The sequence below is a fragment of the Hylobates moloch genome, unplaced genomic scaffold (genome assembly GCF_009828535.3).
Source record: "Hylobates moloch isolate HMO894 unplaced genomic scaffold, HMol_V3 SCAFFOLD_1, whole genome shotgun sequence".
NCBI classification, from domain to species: Eukaryota; Metazoa; Chordata; class Mammalia; order Primates; family Hylobatidae; genus Hylobates; species Hylobates moloch.
The window spans coordinates 34028842-34053719 of NW_026652276.1; the positions used below are offsets into that span (position 1 = coordinate 34028842).

Sequence of the window (24878 nt, forward strand, 5' to 3'; positions counted from 1 at the left end):
GAGCATACCAGAACACTCTCCCTCAGGATTACGCAAACCTGAACAACATTCAAGAACTTTGTTTTTAAGAAGTGGCTGTCACTAGCATAACAAAAGTCGTCTTGTGTTCGAATCTATACTGATGACACTTAATAATGTTCAAATCAAGTGACATATATGTTTACTTATAAATGTATATGTGTAAATAGCAAATCTGGTCATTATTAGTTTATAGCTAATCATAATGTGATTTTACCATTTTCTCCAACTCCTCCTGAATGTGAGGTAGGGGAGGAGGCCTCTTTCCTCTTGGATTCCTCCTTCTCATCTCTCTTGAATCATGTAGACGGCAGGGTTGTGAAGAAAGAATCAGTTTACAAACTGCAGCACAATCACCGTCACAGAGTTGAGTTCTTATAGCTTAAACTATTCTGTTTATAAGCTACAAAAGCTATAGAAATTCATTCATATGAATAGAATGAATATAATAAATATTAAATATTATCTGGTAAAATACTAATAGGTCAATACTAATACTAATGTGAATGGAGTGGTATCATGGAAAAGAGTGCCAGCCAAAACCATTCATTTTTAAAAATAGAGTTTTGAGCTCATTCATCTGCACCTGACTATGAGCTGAATTTTTCATTACATCAGAAATGGCAGCAGGCTTTTTAGGTTTTTCGTAGTTTGGTTGGCAAGAAGTAGGACAGTAGCTCTAGCTCTTAGTTGGAACATAGTCAGTGTTCACATATAATTCATGTAATATTTATATTAACGAAAAAACTTTTTCTCACATAAACTTTATCACCTAAGAATATCTGAATATCTTTGGCTTTTGTTCCTAAGTAACTTTTTTTTTTTAACATTTTCTTTTTTAATTCGAGTAGAGTTTGAGAGTGCAATCCTCATGCCAGTGTGGAGGGTCATTTAGAACTTAGGAAATCAGTGGGGATACAATGCTCTATTTTGCAAAAATAGTATGCCATGCCAGATTTTGAGTTCTCTCAAAAATTCCCTCACCGATTGTTAGTGCCTGATTCTCAAAAATGAGTGCATGTGCTCAGCCTTGCTGCCAAAAATGCTGAACATGGTGGGGATTTGTTCATGTACTTAGGCAGCAGCGTTAGCGATGTGCACCATATGCCTACTGCTAGTAACAACTGGTGAAGGCAGCGCCTCCGACATGGTTGAAACGAGCTCTGTTTTTGTTTTTTGTAATTTCAGTTTATGAATACTGATGTCAGTGGCTGCTGTTCCATTTGTCTCACTGCTTTTACTTTCTCTGTAAAAGATTTTTTTCTTCCTTTTGGGCTTAAGTACCACCTGAAGAGAGAAGCCTTTTAAGGCCTGGGAGACTGGCCAGTGCCCTCTGTCGCTCTGTTCACCTACTAAAAGGTAGCATTGTTAACCTAATTCAGCAGGGCTCTGACTCCATATAAACACTGCTCAATAGAGCCAGAAAGACTAATTGAATTGTACAATACATCATTTTTTAGCAACAGTTTCAAGTGGGTTTTACTTCATTTCCCAAAACACCATCAGTCTTTTCCTCATTTTAAGATATTTAAATATCGCAAATATTTAATCATGATAAATAAAATATTTAAACACAATTCTTTCTTTCCCACTGAACTGTGGGCTATTATACCTAAAGACAGGGCCATGCTTGTTTTATTCTCCACTGAATGCCTAATTCCTGCTACAGTATCTGGCATATACCTGTGTCTGTTAATATATGCCTCAAAAATAAAAGTGAGGAATAACTGTTATTTCCAATCTGGTTAGATAGTTGAAGATTTTGGCTAATTCTAGGTGCCTCTTTGTGACCTGGATTTTCAGAGACTGTAAACTTCTCTAATTCTGTAACTCTAACTCTGCAGGATGCTATAGGATCACACAACAGGTACCTCAAAAATAATTGCTTATAAGGAAAAAAATTAGAAGTTTATTTTTTAAATGATATATTTTTTGCATTCTATAAAGAACATAAACTTTGGTATAAGCTTTGCAATATAAGAAAATGATCATATTGAATTTTATGTTTATGTACGAGAAATTTATAATCAGCATATAATAGCCATATATTTAATTATCACATATACATACAGAGGGCTTTTTATGTTTGTTTCTGCCTGTTGTACTCTATTCTGTCCCACATTTGTTCACCAAGTGAATTTCTGTTTATCTTCTACACCCAGATCCAGTGCCACCTGCTTTGCCAACCCTCTCCCCACCAGGAGAATTGATTTCTCCCTCCTCTAAGCTAGCAGTGGGCCCCATCCATACCTCTTTTGTAGCAGATGACAGGGTACATGCTGCATGTTACATGTGGTTTTGTTTTAAATATTTGTCTCATACTAAACAGTGAGCCATTTGAGGGTAGGAACTGTATCCTATATATCTTCATTAATATACTTCTAGCCTATCATATGAAACATAGTAGATTTTTTCTTTTCTTTTTAATAAGCAAAGTTTTTTGTTTATTTTAATGTTGAATTCTAACCTTGCTCCTAGAGAGATTTTAATGGAAACTTTTTAGAGAGGTTTTATCTTCCATAAATAGAAACTGAGCCAACTTTCTATGTATCAGTAGCCAATCTACATCTCACTGTCAGTGATTGGTATGTAGAGATTCTGAAAAATTACCCTCATGTTATGCATTATTTAAGCCACTCCCTCTGTATCTCTGAGACATTGTGTTTCCATGTACTATTTATTTCTACTGATGACAATGACATTATAAAATGAACTTTCATAGTCTTGTGGATTACCGTGGATTACCACTTGAGATGGATACAGAATTGGATGGATATATTGGCTGGAGTTAGCCCAAGTTCAAAGTTGTAATAAGAGCAACTCCTTTCTGGTCACTGAAGCAGTATATTTGAGCTTGCTTGCTAGTCAGTCAGATTATTCTGCAAATAATATCCTTTTATCCTTCTTGAATGTTGTAATATGTACATGATTCACTCTTTTCATTTGTTCGTTTGTTTGTTAGATGGAGTCTCGCTCTGTTGCCCAGGCTGGAGTGCAGTGGCATGATCTCGGCACATTGCAACCCCCGCCTTCCGAGTTCAAGCAATTCTCCCGCCTCAACCTCCCAAGTAGCTGGGATTACAGGCATGTGCCATCACGCCTGGCTAATTTCTGTATTTTTAGTAGAGACGGGGTTTCGCCATGTTGGCCAGGCTGGTCTCGAATTCCTGACCTCAAGTGATCTGCCCGCCTCAGCCTCCCAAAGTGCTGTGATTACAGGCATGAGCCACCATACCCGGCCTTGATTTACCTATTTTTTAAGTGGCTACTTTTAAAAAATGTTATGGAATATTCATACATATATATGCACATATAAATTTATGTCATTTCTAAAAATCAGCATTTGTGTTAAGACAGTCTTCTTAATTAATTCCTTTTTTATTTTGAAATAATTGTGAATTCGCAGGAAATTGCATAGACAATTCAGAGAGGTTCTGGGTACCTTTCACACAGTTTCCTCCCTTGGCTACATCTTAGGCAACTAAGGTACAATATCAAAAACTAAAACAGCAAGCTGACATTGGTATAATAGGTCAGTTTAACGGCACCATACTGTGCCATTCTGTCACATGTGTAGGTTCCTATAATCACCACTGCAGTCAAGGTACAGAATTAATAAATTCCTTCCTAGCTTACAGTTGAATGTCTGGAAGAGAGAGAAGTCAAAATTTACATTTAATTCAACTACAGACTTTTTCATTTGTCTGTACTGAGAAAATAATCGTGTTCCTTTGATATTTCAGCGATGGTTCCTAGTTTGAGCAGGTGTGGAGAGCCAGGTGCTTATCCAGGACTGACTGACGACGCTTGTTTTGTAGGTGTCGAAGCAGGCCAAGGAGTTTCTGGAGTACGTATACGAGGAGCCGCTCATTGACATCCAGCAGGAGAACGCCATGCTGTACCACCACGCAGAGCCGCTGGCCGCCGTGCTGCGGCTGCGGCAGCGGCTGAAGTCGCTCCGAGCCTATTTGTTCAGCTGCCGGGCAGCGGTGGCAGAGGATCTCCGCCGCAGGTAAGAGTCATAAATCTCAGACGGCTCCCGTTTGTTTTTCTTTCCCGCCCACGGAGGGTGGTGAGATTATCTCCAGAGGGCCTTTCCAGCACGGACCGCCTCTAATTTTGTGACTCTCCCTCCGCCTCTCCACTGCCAGCCTCTCTCTGGGCTCATATTTTTACTTTTTTTACTCCAAGGTCCCCATTTGGTTAAGCCAAGCACAATGAAAATAACATTCACCGTTACTGAAGGCTTTCACCCATGGATCGAGTGGCCAGGACGGTGAAGGCTTCTCTTACCAATATGTTAATTTGAGATAATAATCATGGAAATATCTGTACTGGTCACTTATGTAGTATTTTATACTTTTCCCAATTTCAATTCCTGTTTCTCATCAGCAAAAAATAAGCATGTTTAAAATAGTTCATAACTAAAAAGCATTTTCAATGGGAAATAAGTAGATGGTTATTCAAATTTTATTTTATGTATTTATTTTATTTTTATTTTTATTTTTAAAGAAGAGAGACAGGGACTCATTCTGTTGCCCAGGCTGGTCTTAAAATCCTGGACTCAAGCGATCCTCCTGCCTCAGCCTCCCAAAATGTTGGGATTACAGGCATGAGCCACTGTGTGGGCCTCAAATCTTATTTTCTGTACAGAAACAAATACCCAAACTTGGTCAATGATGCAGGCAGTAGAGCTATAATTAAAATGCACAGGCCCAGGATTCTGTCTTTTCATCTTACCGTGGGTGCAGGCTGCTTTCCCGTAACTTAGTTAGCTCATAGTTCATAGAACACCAAGTCCAAAGCAGGCTCAGATCCTTAAAGTTGAAACTAAAATGTGCCTGCTCTCATAAAATTCCTTTTTTACAGACAGATTTTATAGGCATTTAAAGTCTCACCCTTGGCATATACAAACTAGCTTATACTTGAAATAATTGTTGATGGCGTTCATAAATCTCTAAAAATACCTTTTAATTTTTTTTGTTTTAATAGAAATGACCAGCAGCATGCATTAGTCATGTTAAATGTTTTTGGAGGTAAGCCTACCTGCCTAAGAACCTTTGGAAAGTATTGAAGTGATGGAGTTTTGAGATCCAATTAGATCCAAAGAAACTGACATAACCCTGGGCATCTAAAAAGAACTAAATGTAGATAGTGAAGGATATATAATATCTAGACAAGCTCTCATAAAATAATAATGAAAAGACAGCTGCCATAAAGCAAAATACTTCTCAGTGGTAGTCATTCTATTACCTAGTTGTGTTTCAGAAAGCACAGAAAGTGGTCAGGATTTATTCTTATAAAGTCTAGGCAGATCTTAATTTTAAAAGATCAGGGCTTTCCTTGGAAGGCAATAGAATTATATGTCTCAAACTAATTTACCAGCTAAACCAGATGCAAGATTTTTAATGTTCAAAGTATGTTCTATTATTTTCAGTACCTTCTGGCTTTGCTCAGAGCTTAGTTTTCTTGTGCCTGTATTTCTAGACAATATTAAAATCTCTACATAGGAATCATGTTAGATACCTTTATGGTATAATGTTTTGCTCTGCTTAAAATATGCCAAATCAGGGCACACATTTAGAAATTAAATAGAAGGTCCTCTCCTCATATGGATGACTAAGAATCTCTACTCGATTCCAGCAGTCTGGTGGTTTACCACCATGTACTGTGCCTTATGGCCAGACCACCAGGAAAGAAATGAGAGTTCTAGAAACAAGGCACTCCCAAAGCTATAAGAATGAAGATAGCATTTTTCCCCTTCATTTTCCCTTTTCCCTATATTTTTCTTTCCTGGACTTGTTCATAACCATTATATAATGCAATGCCTGGCACAAGATAGGTGTTCAGTAAATACTGAATGGATAGATGGAGGGAGGGATGGATGTATGTTAAGTGTCACTTCAGACCACTGAGTAATAGCTAGTAGCCCAATTTTGGGGAGGGAATCATCTTCAGAGTCTTCTTTTTCTTACCTTCCTATTTTTCACTTAGCATAATGTCTGACCCATCCAAAACACTCAAAAACAGTTGTTGAGTGAGTAAGCAAATGAGTGAAAGAGCAGTCAAATCAGTCCAAAAAATTTAGATGGTTCTGTTTCTGAGATAACTCTCAAATCTTTCCTCTCCTTTTTACTTCTAATACACTACCCTGGTTGAGAATCTCAAGGCTATTGCAGTGTCCTTGTAACTAGCCTAACATTTCTTCCCTCTTCAATCCAACCTTTGCGTTAGATAAATTATTTAAAATAGAAGTATAGAATTCAAGATCTGCCCAAGTCTAACCCGGTATATTGTTCTACTCTCAAATACCCTGCCCTTCAGGCAAAAATTATTACTTTGCTCTCAAGGCATTCCCTTGTGGGAATTAAATGAGTTCACACAACTGAAGTGTTTAAAACAGTGCTTGGACATAGTAAGCATACAGTAAATACTATTATTATTATTATTAATATCACTTTCTTATCCTAGACTGTTCTTATATCTGGCTTTAAAAATATTTGCTAAAATATTCCACTTAAAAGCCACCCCGTTATTCTCTCTACTAGAATTAATCCTCTTTTCCTGCTGCTATGTCAAGAAAGGAGTGAGCAAGGGAGAATGGATGGAAAGCTAGCTGAGCCCAGGCCTATAGTTTCTGCTTATACAGTGCATGCTTCTCCATGTGACTGTTTCATAAAATGGGTGGAGCAGTCTCCCTACCAGCCAACCATGAGACATTGATTCCTACAGAAACTGAGGAAGCACTGCTTTATTTTAAATTTTGTTATTTTAGATTTCCTATACTTACATGTTGTTAAAATATTGTTTAGGGTTACCATTTCTCTCAAACCTGAGGCAGAGAAAAGTGTGCTAGTAACAGGTAGTACTTTTACGGCTTTTGAGGGAGGGGGTAAGTTGAGGGGGGCTGGTGTTGAATTTTTTTTAATCTTTTTTATTAAAAAATTTAATTACAATGTAATTTTAAAAAATTGTTTTTCTACCCACTAAACAACCAGGGATGATTTATTTTGAAATACGACTATTTAGTGAAATAATCTCCAAGAGTTTTGCTGGGGTGTCCATACTTCCTGCAGCCAGGCCACACTTTATTTTTTTTTTTGAGACGGAGTTTTGCTCTGTCACCCAGGCTGGAGTGCAGTGGCACGTTCTTGGCTCACTGCAACCTCCGCCTCCCAGGTTCCAGCAATTCTCCTGTCTCAGCCTTCTGGGTAGCTGGGATTACAGGCATGTGCCACCACGCCTGGCTAATTTTTGTATTTTTAGTAGAGACGGGGTTTCACCATGTTGGCCAGGCTGGTCTTGAACTCCTGACCTCAGGTGATCCGCCTGCCTCAGCCTCCCAAAGTGCTGGGATTATAGATGTGAGCCACCACACCCGGTCAGCCACACTTCCTTTTTTTTTTTTTTTTTTTTTTTTTTTTTTGAGACAGAGTCTCACTCTATCGCTCAGGCTGGAGTGCAGTGGCATGATCTCGGCTCACTGCAGCCTCCGCCTCCTGGGTCCAAGCGATTCTCCTGCCTCAGCTTCCTGAGTAGCTGGGATTACAGGCATGTGCCACCACACCTGTCTAATTTTTGTGTTTTTAGTAGAGACGGGCTCTCACCATGTTGCCCAGGCTGAATCTGACTTCTTAAAAACAAAGTTAGTCACCAATACCTTTATATGTAATGAGTTTATCCAAAATCAATATTTAAGGCTCCCTTTGTTTTACCTGAGGATACAACATCTAAAGTGGGGGAGTTTAAACAGTGAGGTGAACTTGTTGGACTTAACTAATCTTATATATCCCTGATAGAAATTGAAAGAGGGAGGAGTTGACGGGGAACAAAAAAAAGCAAGAGAATCCAGTTCTTATCTAGTCGTAAAAGGCATTCTCTTCCTGCCTGGTTTTTACCTCAATATGAGAGTGGCCATTAATCTCCAGCAAGTAGGCCCAACATGCCGAAGACCTGTCAGCACCATATAAACAGAATAAAGCAAACTGTTAATATTGCTGTCGTGAGAAAACTGAAAACAGACTGATTAATTGTATTGGCGCTCGACCGCCAGGGAGCCAGCTTTGGCCGTCGCCTTATTAGGGAAGTCATAGTTTGCTTTTAGGCCTTTCATTATGATGGCTGTCCGGTATTCATCCTCACTGTTTTTGTTATTGTTGTTAAATGAACGCCTTGTTCTTGAACCCATACTGCACATCTTGACGGGCAGGGGTGATTAGTTTAGAAAAAGTCAGTGTCCTCCCCGAAGCTTAAAATGTTTACAGTGCTGACAATTCACTGTTTCTGAGGACTCCCAGATGGCGGCCCTGCTGAATTAGTTCAAGGTCTAGTTAACTTTTCATGAGAAGAATTATTTACAGTGTCCACACATGAAGGTGCATGTGTGGAAAATCTGGGCATACATGGCAATGTCAGGACACATCTGGATCAGCAGCTGTTAGGGAAATTTCTGGGAGGGACATTAAGAACTGCTAGGAAGAGCCTCAGCTCTTGCTGAACACAGGAACAGCAGGATGTGTCACACACAGGCACAGTAGAATGTGTCGCCTCAAGGCCAGATTTGGCCAGCAGACATGTTTTGTTTGGCCTCACGGGGATGGCCCCACAAAGTTTTGAAATTGTGAAATAGTTGCCAACTTTAAAAAAATCAGGAGTTTTCATGCACACACAAAGTGAAGCTTTCTGGTTTCTCTTGGGAAATGAGTTCTGATCTCTGTGTAGCAGAGATCAGCTTTAGACACTTGACTCGCCACTTTGCTGTAACTTCTTCTGCTCTAGTTTGTCTCCCCAAACCCAGTGCCACTTGGCATATAACACATTGCTGCCCTATTTTTCTCATCTCCAGCCCATTTAATTCATTTATGGTGGTTCCCCGGGCCTAGGCATTCGAGGTTTTAACACCAAGGCCATGTAATTACATATTAAGAATAGAGTTTGGCGATGTCTCAGATACTGGATCCATAACTCGGTCAGGAAGTTCATCTCAAAGGATGCCGAATGTCTAGATGTGGTTCTCTCAAAAGACAGACATGAAGAGGCTTGTAGAGCTAGAGGAAATCACACCAGGTCGACTTCAAAGTTCCTCAGAAGATGTGTTGGGGTGTCCTAAGGCTTGGGCTAGGCCGTTACAATGCACCCCTCAGGCAGTTGTGGTACAGTGATTTGAGGGAGGGACCATTACCTGGAGCAGCAGCCTCACCACAAAGCTAAAGATTAGAGCTGGGTTACCAAGCCCCGGTGGGGCAAACTGAGAAAAAAGAAAAAAGTGAGGACACAAATGGAGGTGGTTTATTATAAACTCTGAGTTAAGTTGGACTGCCTGAGCTCAGAGCTCATTTCTGTCTCTGATCGCTTTCAGAGCCAGTTTTCTCACCTGGAGACAATACCACCTCATAAGGAAAGTGTGAGGATTCAGGGATTTAATGCCCAGAACAGAGCAAGCTCTCAGGAAATATTAGCTGCTATAACTTTTATTTTAAGCAGATCATAATTCAGGAGGAGCCAGGAGGTGAACAGGGGAGAAGAGGCAAAAGGAAGATGAGCCTGGAGGCATCCAAGAGCCTGGGATTCAGGGAATTGCCACGCCTTTCTGTGCAGAGCACACAGCATCAGTAGAAGTTATGAGATGCGGACTCTGGCCCATCAGTAGTGATCCACCCAGATCCTTCAGGGACCATGCCCCTTAATCCTCCCTCCCTGCTTCTAGCATAGTTAATTAATGTCATACTCTCTAATTTTTTTTACCTGCCCTCTCACTAAAAAAACAAAACAAAACAAAACAAAAAAAACCCTGTTCGTACTACCACCCTTAAGATCCCATCTTAAGCACTCAGAACTGTCTCCATTTCCCTTTTGCCCACTCACTTCTGACGTGGCCCCTTGCAGGCTGACTGTGGATTGCACTCTTCTCTGACACCTTGACTTCCTGAGGCCCTTGTTTCTTTCGCCTCCTGGGCATTGTTGGTCACCATTTCTCCTAGACCTCCTTCTCCCTGTCCTTCTCTGCACTCTGTCCTGTCCGAGTCTCCCCCTTCTCCTTGACCTCATTGCCTCCACATCCTCCATTTCCCTGATGCTAGGAATACCCAACACCTTGGCTGCCCTTCTGCATAATCCTCCAGCCTTGACAGGAGCCAATGGGGCAACTTTATGTGAGCTAGCAGAAGGTGCCCCTTTCTCAGGGCACTTGGTTTTGTTGTTGTTGTTGTTTTGTTTGTTTGTTTGGTTTTGTTTTGTTTTTGAGACAGAGTCTCTCTCTGTCACCCAGGCTGGAGTGCAGTGGCACGATCTCAGCTCACTGCAACCTCCACCTCCCAGGTTCAAGCAATTCTCCTGCCTCAGCCTCCTGAGTAGCTAGGAATTACAGGCATGTGCCACCACACCTGGCTAATTTTTGTATTTTTAGTAGAGACAGGTTTCACCATGTTGGCCAGGCTGGTCTTGAACTCTGACCTCAAGTGATCCACCTGCCTCGGCGTCCCCAAGTGCTGAGATTACAGGCATGGGCTGCCACACCTGGCCTTATCAGGGCACTTTGTTGTCATCTGCAGGGAGAGCCATGGTCCCTCTGTAAATCGACACTGACTACAAGGTGACAACGTTTGGCCAAGCACTCTTCCTTGAGGAGATCACTCACTAGTTTGTTATGTCCAGCTGCCTACTGGACATCCCCACTTCAAATTGAAATTATTTTTTCCCTGAAAAATATATCCATGTGGGCCAGGCACAGCAGCTCACACTTGTAGTCCCAGCACTTTGGGGGGCCAAGGTGGGCAGATCACCTGAAGCCAGGAGTTCAAGACCAGCCTGGCCAACATGGTGAAACCTGTCTCTACTAAAAATACAAAAATTAGCAGGGCGTGGTGGCATGCACCTGTAGTCCCAGCTACTCGGGAGGCTGAGGCAGGAGAATCGCTCGAACCTGGGAGGCGGAGGTTGCAATGAGCTCAGATTGCGCCACTGCACTCCAGCCTGGGAGACAGAGCAAGACTCCGCCTCAGAAAAAAAATATATATGTGTGTGTGTGTGTGTGTGTGTGTGTGTGTGTGTGTGTGTGTGTGTGTGTATGTATATATATCCATGTGGTCAGGTATGTTTCAGTTAATCATGACATTATTCCCTTATTTTCCCCTAGTTTGAACCTTGACATAGTCCAAAAGTTTTGCTTTAAGGTTCTCTAAGAGCCAAATTCTTCCCTTATTTTTCATTCCCATTGCCATCTCCCTTGTCTCTACTCTCATCACCTTATTTCTTTTTTTTTTTTAATTTTTTATTTATTTTTTTTTCACAACCTACAGTTACTTTATTTAAAAATTTTCCTCAATAGCTTGTGTTATATGTACTTGCCTTATCAAGAAATTAAATCATTCTGAATTCATAGACTCTATAAAATCAATTATATTATGTATATAATATCATTCATTTTCCTTAAAAAAATTTTTTTTTTAATTTTATTTTATTTATTTATTTATTTTTTTTATTACATTTTAGGGTTTTAGGGTACATGTGCACAATGTGCAGGTTTGTTACATATGTATCCATGTGCCATGTTGATTTCCTGCACCCATTAACTCGTCATTTAGCATTAGGTGTATCTCCTAATGCTGTCCCTCCCCGCCCCCCCACCCCACAACAGTCCCCGGAGTGTGATGTTCCCCTTCCTGTGTCCATGAGTTCTCATTGTTCAGTTCCCACCTATGAGTGAGAACATGCGGTGTTTGGTTTTTTGTCCTTGCAATAGTTTACTGAGAATGATGTTTTCCAGTTTCATCCATGTCCCTACAAAGGACACGAACTCATCATTTTTTATGGCTGCATAGTATTCCATGGTGTATATGTGCCACATTTTCTTAGTCCAGTCTATCGTTGTTGGACATTTGGGTTGGTTCCAACTCTTTGCTATTGTGAATAGTGCCACAATAAACATACGTGTGCATGTGTCTTTATAGCAGCATGATTTATAGTCCTTTGGGTATATACCCAGTAATGGGATGGCTGGGTCATATGGTATTTCTAGTTCGAGATCCCTGAGGAATCGCCACACTGACTTCCACAATGGTTGAACTAGTTTACAGTCCCACCAACAGTGTAAAAGTGTTCCTATTTCTCCACATCCTCTCCAGCACCTGTTGTTTCCTGATTTTTTAATGATGGCCATTCTAACTGGTGTGAGATGGTATCTCACTGTGGTTTTGATTTGCATTTCTCTGATGGCCAGTCATCACCTTATTTCAATAATTTTCTTTTCTCTTAAGAGTGTGTGTGTGTGTGTGTGTGTGTGTGTGTGTGACGGAGTTTCGCTCTTGTCACCCAGGCTGGAGTGCAATGGTGCCATCTCGGCTCACCGCAACCTCTGCCTCCCGGGTTCAAGCGATTCTCCTGCCTCAGCCTCCTGAGTAGCTGGGGTTACAGGCATGTGCCACCATACCCAGCTAATTTTGTATTTTTTTGTAGAGACGGGGTTTCTCCATGTTGGTCAGGCTGGTTTTGAACTCCCGACCTCAGGTGATCCTCCTGTCTCCACCTCCCAAAGTACTGGGATTACAGGCATGAGCCACCGCGCCTAGCTATTTTAATAATTTTCTTTTTTTTTCATTTTAATACTTTTCTAACTGGGGATCCTACCTCCCCATGGCACCCCTCCTCAGTCCCTCTAACATATGTACTACTGTAAATATGTAAAATGGTCTTATTAGACAGTGAGTAGTTCAGCTACCTACAGGATAACGCAACACCCTTGGATAGGTTTTCAAGGTTCTCTGTCATCTGACCCTGACCTACATGCACAACTTTAACTTCCACGTGGTTCCTGTGTGGACCACACCACGAGCCAGAATCTTCCACTGTGTTCCTGATGGATCACAGCCACCCCAGCCCAGCCAAAATGACATACTCATTTCCTTGACACCAGCTGCCTCCCAGTCCTCTCGACTCGACTTCACTTGGCTTCTCTTACTTTAAAGCCAACTCAAGTGCTGCCTCTTCCCACCTGTCCTCAGTAGCTGATCCCTTCTCTGGTCTCTTCCAGCAGTGATCATCTGGACCACACATTTGGCACTTAAGGGCTTGGATCTCCGCTCACTGCAAGTTCCACCTCCCGGCTTCACACCATTCTCCTGCCTCAGCCTCCCGAGTAACTGGGACTACAGGCGCTTGCCACCACGCCCAGCTAATTTTTTGTATTTTTGGTAGAGACGGGGTTTCACCACGTTAGCCAGGATGGTCTCGATCTCCTGACCTCGCGATCTGCCCTCCCCGGCCTCCCAAAGTGCTGGGATTACAGGCGTGAGCCACTGTGCCCGGCCAGGGCTTGGATGGTTTTCATCTCCTTATGTATATATCCTCTCTTGCTGGCTAGATCAGAAGGCCCTTAAAGGCCACGATTGTCCTTGAAACCTAAAATAGAAGACCACACATGCTAGTGATGCAATAAAAGTTTGTTAATAATAGTAATTATGTGTAGGATAGTTTACTGTATATAAAGATAATTATGATTTCATTAGTCACAAAGTACTTCCCCTTAAATATATTATTTGTTCTTTACAGCAGCCCTTTTAGATAGGTAGGGCAGATGGTATTTAGAAAGAAGAGAAAGCGTCACTAAACATCAGGGAAATGCAAATCAAAACCACAAGGAGATATCATCTCACCCCAGTTAGAATGGCTACTATCAAAAAGACAGAAAATAACAACCACCAGCAAGGATGTGGAGAAAAGAGAACTCTTATAAACTGTTAGTGGGAATGTAAATTAGTACAGGCTCTATGGAAAACAGCATGGAGCTTCCTCAAAAAACTAGAAATAGAGCTACCATATGATCCAGCAATCCTACTACTGGGTGTGTAGCCGGAAGAAAGGAAATCATTATGTCAGATGGATATCTGCTCCCCTTATTTATGGGGATCCCACTAGTCACTGTGGAAGTTTCCATCAAATGGACAAAGAAAATCTGGTAAATATACACAATGAAGTACCATTCAGCCATAAAAAAGAGTGAAATCCTGTCATTCACAGCAATATAGATGAGCCTAGACAATGTTAAGTGAGATAAGCCAAGCACAGAGAGACAAATACTCCATGTTCTCACTCATATGCAAGAACTGAAAAAGTGGATCACATAGAAGTAGGGAGTAGAACAATGGTCACTAGAGGTGGGGAAGGGTAGAGGGATGAGAGGGTTAGGGAGAGATTGGTTAACAAATACAAATTACAGTTAGAGAAATAGGTTCTGGCATTCTATAGCACTGTAGGGTGGATGTAGTTAACAATAATTTGTTGTGTATTTTCAGATAGCTAGAAGAGTGCATTTTGAATGTTCCCACCATAAAGAAATGATAAATGTTTGAGATGATAGAAGTGCTAATTACCCTGATTTGATTATTATACATTGTATAATGTACTGAAATAGTACATTGTACCCTATCAATACATATCATTATATGTCAATTAAAAATATTTAATAATAATTTTTTTAAAAGAAGAGAGGCCGGGTGCAGTGGCTCACGCCTGTAATCCCAGCACTTTGGGAGGCTGAGGCAGGCAGATTGTGAGGTCAAGAGATCGAGACCATCCTGACCAACATGGTGAAACCCCGTCTCTGCTAAAAATACAAACATTAGCTGGGTGTGGTGGCGCACGCCTGTAGTCCCAGCTACTCAGGAGACTGAGGCAGGAGAATCACTTGAACCCAGGAGGCGAAACTTGCAGTGAGCCGAGATAGCGCCACTGCACTCCAGCCTGGCAACAGAGCGAGACAACAAAAAAAGTAGGAAGGAAGGGAAGGAAGGAGGGAGGGAGGGAAGGAACGGAACTATGACTCTAAGATGCTACACTCTGAGAGTGTAAAGGAAGGCAGGGAGGTGGCAGACAGTGGTGTCCCTTAAACAGGGAGGCGGATTGCTGAGATGGGCACTCCTGTGCTCGTTGGCAAGCTTGATCAGCCGTGGAGAACCAGGCATGACAATTGGGTTAGTGCTAGCAAATGCATTTACTCCAGGTCAGCATTTGCCATACCTTCCTATGTCCCAGACCTGTAAACTTAAAACAAAAATGCGAACATAACTGTAGGGTTGCCTTGTAAATATCTGTAGCCAAAACAGAAATAAAAACATTACCCTCTATTTCTCACCATCATTTCATGTAAGAACATAGTAATACTAAAAAAAAAGAAAAAGGCAAACTGCTTTAGAAATCAAACAGCTTTTTAAAATCAAGTAGATTTAGAAATCATTCTACATTTTTTTTTCTCATTTTACTTTGGACTGCTAAAAACATCACCAGACTGACACCAGCTGTTTGGACTAGCTTTTCAGAAATCCCAGTTTAAGTCATATTTTCTTTTCTGAGTGCTGAAGTGAAATCCAGTCCAGGGAAATTTCTGTGGATGCTTCAGTATCTCCCATTCTCAATCATCAAAAATGTGATTTGGGGGCTTGGGGTGCCTGGCAAATCCACAGCCCATTATGGTATAAATGTAAAACTCGTCTCTCTCCAGCACTAGTTGAGGGCAGTAGGCAATATTAGGCCTCTTTCCCTGGTTGCTTAGAACAGAATTGTGTTCTCAGGGAGCATTTGCTCCTACGTGTTTGTCAGGTTTAGTCCTTGACTTAGACCATTCCGAAGCAATTTAATGGCTTGGCTTGAGAGCTTCAAGAGAATACCCAAAGTGATTCTTCTACCTTCTAAGCCATCTCTTCCTATCTTTGGTGTCACATTTTATTTGAAATTATGATTATATCCAGCAGGAGTTCCCACTGAAATATCAGTTTTACCAAATAGAAATGAGAAATTTCTATTATAAAGATTGCCATTTTTATTAACACTGTCCTGGTGAATACTGGAGAAAAATGTGTGTGTGTGTGTGTGTATGTTTGTGTCCTGACAGACTCTCATTGCTTCCTCTTCCTTCAAGCAAAATTTAGCAGCTTTCTCTGCTCTTAGACCAGTCCTCATAAATGTCACTTGATTTACCAAGACTGCCTTCCCCCTCCTTCCCTTGTTATGTTAGAAAAAAACTGTCTGTCTAGTGAGTTCACTGTAGCTGAGGCTAAGTCCAAAGGTTGAAATGCTCTTTGGCTAATAATGTCTTAACCTTAATATGTCCAAAACTTAGCTCCTAGTATTCCCACCCACCCCAACTCACATTGCAAACTACTCCTCCTGCAGTATTTCCCATCTTGCTTCATGGCATCTCTGTCCATCCAGTGATTCAAGCCAAACACCTTTCTCTCATATTCTACATCCAGTCAGCAAACCTGTCAGCTTCAGCTTCAAAATCTATTCCACTTTTCACCACTTTCACTGCTGCAGGTTGGGTCCACCATCACCTTTCGCCTGGATTATTCCAGTAACTGGTCTCCTGTACCACCCTTAGCCCCCTTCAGTCTGTTCTTAAGACTATAGCTAATGTATACATTAGATGATGTCACTCCTGGCCCAAACGAATAGTTTCACCTCTTGCTCCAAGTAAAAGCCCAGGGCATACATGGTCTCATCTCCCATTACCTCTCTGCCTCATCGCCCACTACTTTCCCCCTAATTCACTGTGTTCCAGTCACACTGGCCTTTTTGTTGGTCCTTGGGCATACCAAGCTGGCTGCCACCTTAGTTTCTATGCTTGCTTTTCCTTTCCCTCTATAACTGCTGAGATTGCTTCCTTTTTTTTTTCTTTTTTCTTTTTTTTATCGGTTTGTTTCTCAGTGTGAAACCAAGCTTGCTTCCTAACTCCTTTAGGTCTTTGAGCAGCCATCACTTAATGAAGCATCCTTGACCACTCTGTTTTAAATGGCAACACAGTGTCTGTTTGTACCCCACTGCCCACTACACACGCCTCCTGTCTTCTTTCTCTGCTTACTTATTACCATTAAACATGGTATTTTATTTTGTCTGTCTCCCTCTTAGGCCATCAGGTATGAATGTAGACGTTTTGCTTTGTTCAACCTATGCAGCCACATGCACTGGCTCTGCCCTTTCTACTAGATGTAAGCTACAAAATGTCATGACTTTTTATCTGTTATATTCACTGCTTAGAGCTGTACATATAGTGGGGGCTAATAAATACTTGTTGAATAAATTAATTAAATGAATGAAGATTCTGCCCAACTTGGCCCAACTTATTTTTTCTCTTATTACAAAAGAATACTGTTTATCATAGAAAACAAAAATAAGAAAGCCACTCATATCCTACCAGTTTGATGCATATCCTCCCAGACCTTTTCCTCTGCAGATGATCTTTCCCCATGAGAGTGGTTTGGTTTTTTTGTTTGTTTGTTTTTTTGTTTTTTGATTTTGTTTGTTTTTTTGAGACGGAGTCTTGCTTTGCTGCCCAGGCTGCAGCACAGTGGCTCGATCTTGGCTCACTGCAAGCTCCGCATCCCAGGTTCACGCCATTCTCCTGCCTCATCCTCCCAAGTAGCTGGGACTACAGGTGCCCACCACCACGTCCAGCTAATTTTTTGTATTTTTAGTAGAGACGGGGTTTCACCATGTTAGCCAGGATGGTCTCGATCTCCTGCCCTTGTGATCCATCCACCTCAGCCTCCCAAAGTGCTGGGATTACAGGCATGAGCCACCATGCCCGGCGCTGAAAGTGGTTTTATACTGTCCTTAACCATTTCACTTAGTATATTGTGAACATCTTTTTTATGCTGGTAAATATTTGTCTAAACATAATGAAATGAGTGTAAATGGTGTTTTGATGTGTGGGCATACCTACATGTTATTGATCTTGGAAGAAGCAGGTGGAGATTATTATTCAGTGTACTCAACAAAAGATTGCATGAGCAATCTAATACCAAATGAGCTGGTAGAATCACTTCATATCAACACTCCCTCTTCTCCCCTCACCCCCTAAAAAGTCAAATATATTAGGCAGAAGGATTATCTGATACAGAGAGAAAAGATTGCATGCTCTTATAAATCAAATACACTTGATCTAGGAGGGCAGTTTATTAAGAACATGTCTCTTAGGGCAGAATTTTTTTTTTTCTTTTTGAGACAAGGTATCACTGTTGCTTAGTGCCATGACATGACCACAGCTCACTGCAGCCTCGACCTCCGAAGCTCAAACAATCCTACTTCAGCCTCCTGAGTAGCTGGGACTACAGCTGCATGCCACCATGCCCACCTAATTTTTTTATTTTTTATTTTTTGTAGAGACAGAGTCTCACTATGTTGCTAGGCCTCCTCTCAAACTCCTGGGTTTAAGGGATCCTCTGCCTCAGCCTCCCAAAGTGCTGGGATTACAAGTGTGAGCCACCCTGCCTGGCCAGGGCAGCCTAACTCTTAAAGCACAATCTACACAGACTGGAGTTGCAATGTCTCTGAACTGCGTATGAGGAGTATCTTACAACCAAAATCTGAGACTGAAGTGTGCAAGGTCTGGTTAATACTGAATTTTAGAAGAATAAGTCTATTTTAGCAAAAATATTAGCACTAAATTTGTCTCATTAAAGACCAGTAAGTATTAGCTCTTCAAACTTGCGGATAACGCTTCTTTAAGCTCACTAAATGAAGACAACTCTTTATGTTCTCTGTAAGATTTAAGGTTACCCGACTTTTGTGGCTACTTTTCCAGTTAGCTAATTAAAAATTTCATCAGCTGCAGGTGGGGCTTTAGCCTTAACAGATTAGCTGCAGAATCTATCAGGACTCAGAAATAAAGCATGTCGTTTTGGTAGTTTTGATAGCAACCTTTCTCCTCATTCTACTTCAAGAATTCTTTTCCATTAGATGACTTCTAAAAGTGTGGTTTTTGAGTCATCTATCTTCCTGATATCCTAATAGCTACTCCCTCTCCCTTCTTTTTCTCCAGAGATCTAATTCAGCAAATTATGTATATGCCAATATCAGCACTGTAAAAGGGTGCTACAGACTGTCTGCAGTGTCATTCATGACTAAACAGATTTGAAAACTTTCAAAAGGAATTCTGGGAAGTTATATATTAATTTTACTAAACTACATACATACATAGCTCTTTATTTACTCAGAGATCTTTCAAAAAGCCAGGATGTTTTCTCTTATTCTGAGATTAAATGAAATACATAAATTCTCTAAAATCATTTTCTTTTTTTTTTTCTTTTTTTGAGACGAAGTCTCACTCTGTCACCTGGGCTGGAGTGCAGTGGTGCAGTCTTGGCTCACTGCAACCTCCACCTCCTGTGTTCAAGTGATTTTCCTCCTTCACCGTCCCTAGCAGCTGGGATTACAGGTGTGAGCCACCATACCCAGCTAATTTTTTTCTTTTGTGTTTTTAGAAGAGATGGAGTTTCACCATGTTGGCCAGAGTGGTCTCGAACTCCTGACCTCAGGTGATCCACCTACCTAGGCCTCCCAAAGTGCTGGGATTACAGATGTGAGCCACCGTGCCCAGCCTCTAAAATCATTTTCTAAGAGAAAACAAAAATAAAAGTCATTGCAGGGGAAGTGTTATATTCTTGCAACTGTTAAACACCTTAAGAATTTGAGCTAGGTATGTAACAGCTATGATATAATCTATCATTTTTATAATCAGATGCCACAATACTCACAATTAAAATTACATCCCAAATATTTCTACCTGAGGCTTTAGATTGTGGCTAAGAAACTTAAGTACAATTTCTGAATAAGCAGGTAAAAGAGACCCTTATTTCCTGTAACTACCTGCCAAAATATAATATCTGATGCAATCTTGCCATTTTTTCAGCCAATGAGATTTGCAAAATGAGGTACCTAGAGAAGTGATTGAAGCTTGTTTCTTCCACATGGGCTGCTATCGAAATATGTGCCTTTGATTTAAAATTGTTTTTCCATTAGCTCAGAGTATAGCTGGACATACGAATCCTGTCCACATCCAGCCTAATGTAACTATTTCAGGAAGAGTTTGCAGCTCATATCAAGAACATCAAATTGCATCTCCCTGGGGATGCTTCATAGTGCTTTTTGCTGATTTCGGTGTGGGTATATGTGACCTCCAAAGGAAAGACACTGGCCATCTCAACTTAATACAAATTACCTACCCTGGAGCACATATTCTTGGAAGACAGTAAAACTACGTGAATAAATGGTTTTCCTTTCAAAATTATTCCTTATGCATCTTTATCCATATTCTTTATTTAGACCCTTATCATTTAGAATCAAATTGTGGAGTTTGCTTTTGGTGTTGTGCTATCATTTTAATTTTACGTGTGTGTGTGTTGTGGGTCTTTTCTTTAAAGCCTGTCTGAGATGAGATATTTCCATTGCAAATTTTTCCCTCATTTTAATCATTGAGTCTTTAAATGCTGGTTGTGCATCTCTAAGAACTGAGCTTCAGGAAAATGGTAATATTATCAAATCTATCAGAACCTTGCAAAGGGTCTGCCTACTTAACAGCCTCACCCAATCTCTTTTTTCTCGTGAGCACTGGGGCTTGGTGGGAGCTGAGTTGAACTTCTCAGAAATTAGTCAAGTTAAATGAGTCTTGATTTATTTGACTTCATGTCATGGAACAAAATGGAATGAGGCCCTTCTACCTTTTTGTTAAGACTACTGCCTTTGATTGCATAGGCAATTATCTCTGCATTTTTAACCCCAAATACCAGCTACATAATATAAGGGCTCTGAATCATATATGACCTTTTTCCTTTTTAATTTTCATCTTTTCTCACCTTTCTCATTAGAGCAATCTATAAATGAAGCCTAAGTTACCTTCCCAGTGTGTCAGGTGATTCTAAAGATGATAAAATAGAAAATGTTAGCACTAGAAGCGATTGTGCTAGTTGGTTTTCATGATCTTCTAGCACGTTTCTTCAATGTTCTTTGCTACCAGGAAACTCAGTAGTGCTACCTGCTAGTGATATCGTTTCCTTTGATGGGTGAGTGAAGTGTGGAGTTGACTCTTCTTATCTCATTTATTCTTTGGCTCTGGTGTCAGGGCTTGCATTGGCATAGGCAGGGCTGCCCACTGCAGAAATGCTGCCAGACATGATGATTAATAGCCCTGCAATACAGTGAGGTCAGTTAATGCACAGAAGGCCCTAAACAGAGCAGCCTCTTCTGCAACAAGGATCCTGTTTACCAAAGGACTGCTAAGCCAGATAACCTTCAGTTAGTTTGTGGCTTTTGGTTCTTAATATAATGAAGTTTAGGGGTTAAATTTAATAAATTAGTAATTACTTTTTTTTTTTTTTTTTTTTGAGACGGGGTCTTGCTTTATCACCCAGGCTGGAGCGCAGTGGCATGATCATGGCTCACTGCAGCCTCAACCTCCTGGGCTCAATTGATCCTCCTGCTGAAGCCTCTTGAGTAGTTGGGACCACAGGCATTCACCACCACCCCTAGCTAATTTATTTTATATTTTGTTTTTTGTTTTTTGTTTTTTTTTTCTTTTGAGACAGAGTTTCATTCTTATTGCCCAGGCTGGAGTGCAATGGCGCGATCTCGGCTCACTGCAACCTCTAGCTCCTGGGTTCAATCAATTCTCCTGCCTCAGCCTCCCGAGTAGCTGAGATTACAGGCATGCGCCACCATGCCCAGCTAATTTTTTTTGTATTTTTAGTAGAGATGGGGTTTCTCCATGTTGGTCAGGCTGATCTCGAACTCCCAATCTCCGGTGATCAGCCCGCCTTGGCCTCCCAAAGTGCTGGGATTACAGGCGTGAGCCATGGTGCCCGGTCCCCCAGCTAATTTTTGTATTTTTTTTAGAGACAGGGTCTTGCTATGTTGCCCAGTCTGGTCCTAAACTCCTGAGCTCAAGTGATCCTCCCACCTCACCCTCCCAAAGTGCTGGGATTACAGATGTGAGCCAGTGTGCCCCGTTGAGTAATTATTAATCTTTTTTATATGACACTTTAGTAAATACTTGAACCGTTTCAGTTAGGAAAATACTGTGTGTGGGGAGTGTGTGTGTGTGTGCGCACACGCATGGTGAGGGGAGTGTGTGTGTGTGCGCACGCACGCGTGCTGTGAGGGGAGTGTGTATGTGTGTTTTCATGTACGCACGTACACATGTGCAAACGTGTGTATTTGAAAGAGCTTCCAGCTGGGTCCACATCCCGTTTCCTTTAGGCCTTTTGAAGGCCAGGCTTCATCAATTATCTCTACTTTTGTGTCTTCAGCTTTTGTTTCTATAATAGCTTCTTAATGTTAGCGTTTAAGTATGCCCAAGTCTCTCTTATGTTTTTTTAAAAAAAAAAATCCTTTCTTAGTCCTACATCCTTCTTTAGCTGTGGCCCAATTTCCCTCCTTTTCTTTAAAGTTGACTTCGTAAAAGAGTAACCCACAATCCTCACCCCTCTCCAGTCTTTCCTCGTCCTCCCCTGAAACCACCCTGTCTGAGGTCACTGATGGATTCCTGTGTGCCAGCAGGCACTTTCCAGGCCTCATGAGAGTCTTCCTCACGTTATTTGACCTCTCCACTACCTTTGATGCCATTGACTACCTTCTTCCTTCATGAAATTCTCTCCTTCCTTGGCTTCCCTGGTGCTGGCTCTTCTGCTTTTTCTCCTCCCTGTCAACCTACTCCTTCCCAGTCCTCTTTCTGTTTATCTGCTCCTAAATATTAATAGTACTGTTTCACCAGGAACCAATCTTTTCTCATTTCCCAGCATGTGCCCCCCTGGACTATCACTTTTTCTCATGGCTTCACCTAAAACCTATAAGCTGGGGGCCCACAAATCGCCCACTTGGACTCACTGGTGACTCCACTTGAGCATTCCAAAGACAGTTCCAACCATCTGCCCCAACATCTGAGCTACCCTTTCCCCCACCAAGACAACTCCTCTTCCTTAGTCCTGTTTTTCGGACCCCTTTCTGCTAATCAGAGTTTAAGGCAAACTGGCTCCTGGGAATCTTTACTTTTCCCATTCATTTCCTAAAGGACTCCTCAGGCCCACTTGTAGGACCTCAGCCACAGCAGAGGAAAGCCCTTGGAATCACCCAGATGGGAAGTTGCCACGGCCCACACTTTCCTGAGCTTGGCTTTTAGGTCCATATTTACCCAGAGTTTCCCTCTGTTTGGTCTTCCTAAAGAAAATATTTAGAGAATGTCTTGCAAATTCAGTCTGCCTTAGGGGAAAGAGGAATAAATGGCAGTGTGCGTAAGTTATCTGGCCCTGCCTTGGAAACCCTTACCTCCTGTAAGCAGAAGAGTGAGTCCCTATCTCTAAATAGCTGCAAAAAAATATTTTTCTTCTTTTATTTACATTAAAAAGCATTACTATAAGAGATACATTTTAATACCTACCAGTCTTCCCTCTCAGGAAATTCATTCCCATATTTGACTTCAGTGCTTTCATACAACTCCCGTCCTCCAGGGAGAAAAAAAGATGATTGGCATTATCTCTCTTAAAAGTCTTTGTTTTTAATGGCCAGCACTAAATCTCTTGTACACAACATCTTCTCCAGACACAATAAGCTGGGTTCCTTTATCTGTCCTGTATATATTGCATTTTCCAGTTCTTTGTGTCTGTTATGACTGACCTCATGTAAATTATAGTATTAGACACTGAAGCATAATGGAGAAGACAGTAGAGGAAGTGCTTCTGGAGGGGCTTAGAATCTCATATAAAAGGAGAGAGAAAATAAACTATATGTGAAATATATATACACATAGAAACATTAAATAAATACATTGCCACTTTAGCTGTGCTGTACAAATAATTTGAAGGAATATTAGAGATGATTGTGACCAAAGTTGGTTAATTTTCGTGAGAAGAATAATGAATAGTATTTGGAAGCAAGAAGGACCCTGCCTAGTAAGGAGAAATTGGAAATTCTCTTTGTTGCTCATCAGTTGTATTCATTGAAGTATCCATCTCCAGCACGTAGCACGATGCCTTATTTTAGACACTCAGTAAGTGCTTGTTGACTATGTGATAACCGAGTGGTTATAGTACTCCAGGAAGAGTATGCCAGTGTGATTTGGTTTGCAAATTTGTAAATAAGTCTGATATCCTGTATATCCCTAATCATAAAAATTTTAGAATTTTAAAGCAGAAAGGACTTTTAAGTAGCAAAACATTACAGATATGCTCTCCTGCACTTGTCCCTGCCGTAAATCATTTCATCTTCCTTTTAACTCTTTCTCCAGCTGACCTATGTTTCTACAAACCAGCAGAAGAGGCAGGAGCTAGTCTTGCAATGATTTTGCAGCCCGCTTACTGGACTCCATTTCTTAGCACTGCTGCCACATTGCTTTCATTTTACTTTATTTAAGGGATTTCATTATTAAGCATTTACCTTTCAGTAAGATTATTCCTTCAATTTAGTCACCCCTAAACATCCTCTGTCTCTCATATTATCATACACTGCTCCCTTTGAGTCCCACTGAAAGACTGCCCTAGTTTTCCTTTCCTGCAGATAAGTATGGGTCCTTGGATCTTGGAACAGCAAAAGGACATTAGTGAAACAACTGGTGAAACCTGAATAAAGTCTACAATTTGCATAATGTCAATTTCTTATTTTTGGTCAATATGCCATGGTTATGTAAGATGTAAGCATTAGGGGAAGCTGGATAACGGGTATGAAGGTAAGAACATTTTACAAATACAGAGAAATGTTAGGAACTGTGGATGTACATGTGAACATTCTGGTTATTTTCAAAAACATAATTTTCAAAATATAATAAGAAAATTGCAGACTACCAAAGTCTGCAATTTAGATAGTTCTAGATTGTAAGGTAAACAAAGTAAAAACAAACAACCCTCATCTGGGTTCAGCCCCCTTCCCATTCAGGTTTTTCCTCACTCCATTCCCTCCATTCCTATGGCTTCAGCTGTCCGCTCTGTGCTCCCATCAGAAGTGCCCTGGGTCCTCTACATCTGAGGCCCAGGTCCATGCTTGCTGTTCCCCACACAGGCACTGGATGTTCAGCACATAGGAAGCTCAATTTTTTATTCCCTCCC

At 41.1% G+C, this 24878-nt stretch overlaps 1 protein-coding gene across 2 annotated transcripts in view; it reads left to right on the plus strand.

Annotated features, from left to right (window-relative positions):
* PLEKHM3 (pleckstrin homology domain containing M3) overlaps positions 1-24878 on the plus strand; it is a 206703-nt gene that overhangs the window by 91519 nt on the left and 90306 nt on the right. For both annotated transcript variants that reach the window (XM_032754736.2, XM_058439120.1), the window contains exon 5: positions 3837-4030. In XM_032754736.2, the coding sequence (XP_032610627.1) occupies positions 3837-4030 (194 nt within the window). The remainder of the gene's footprint in view (positions 1-3836; positions 4031-24878) is intronic.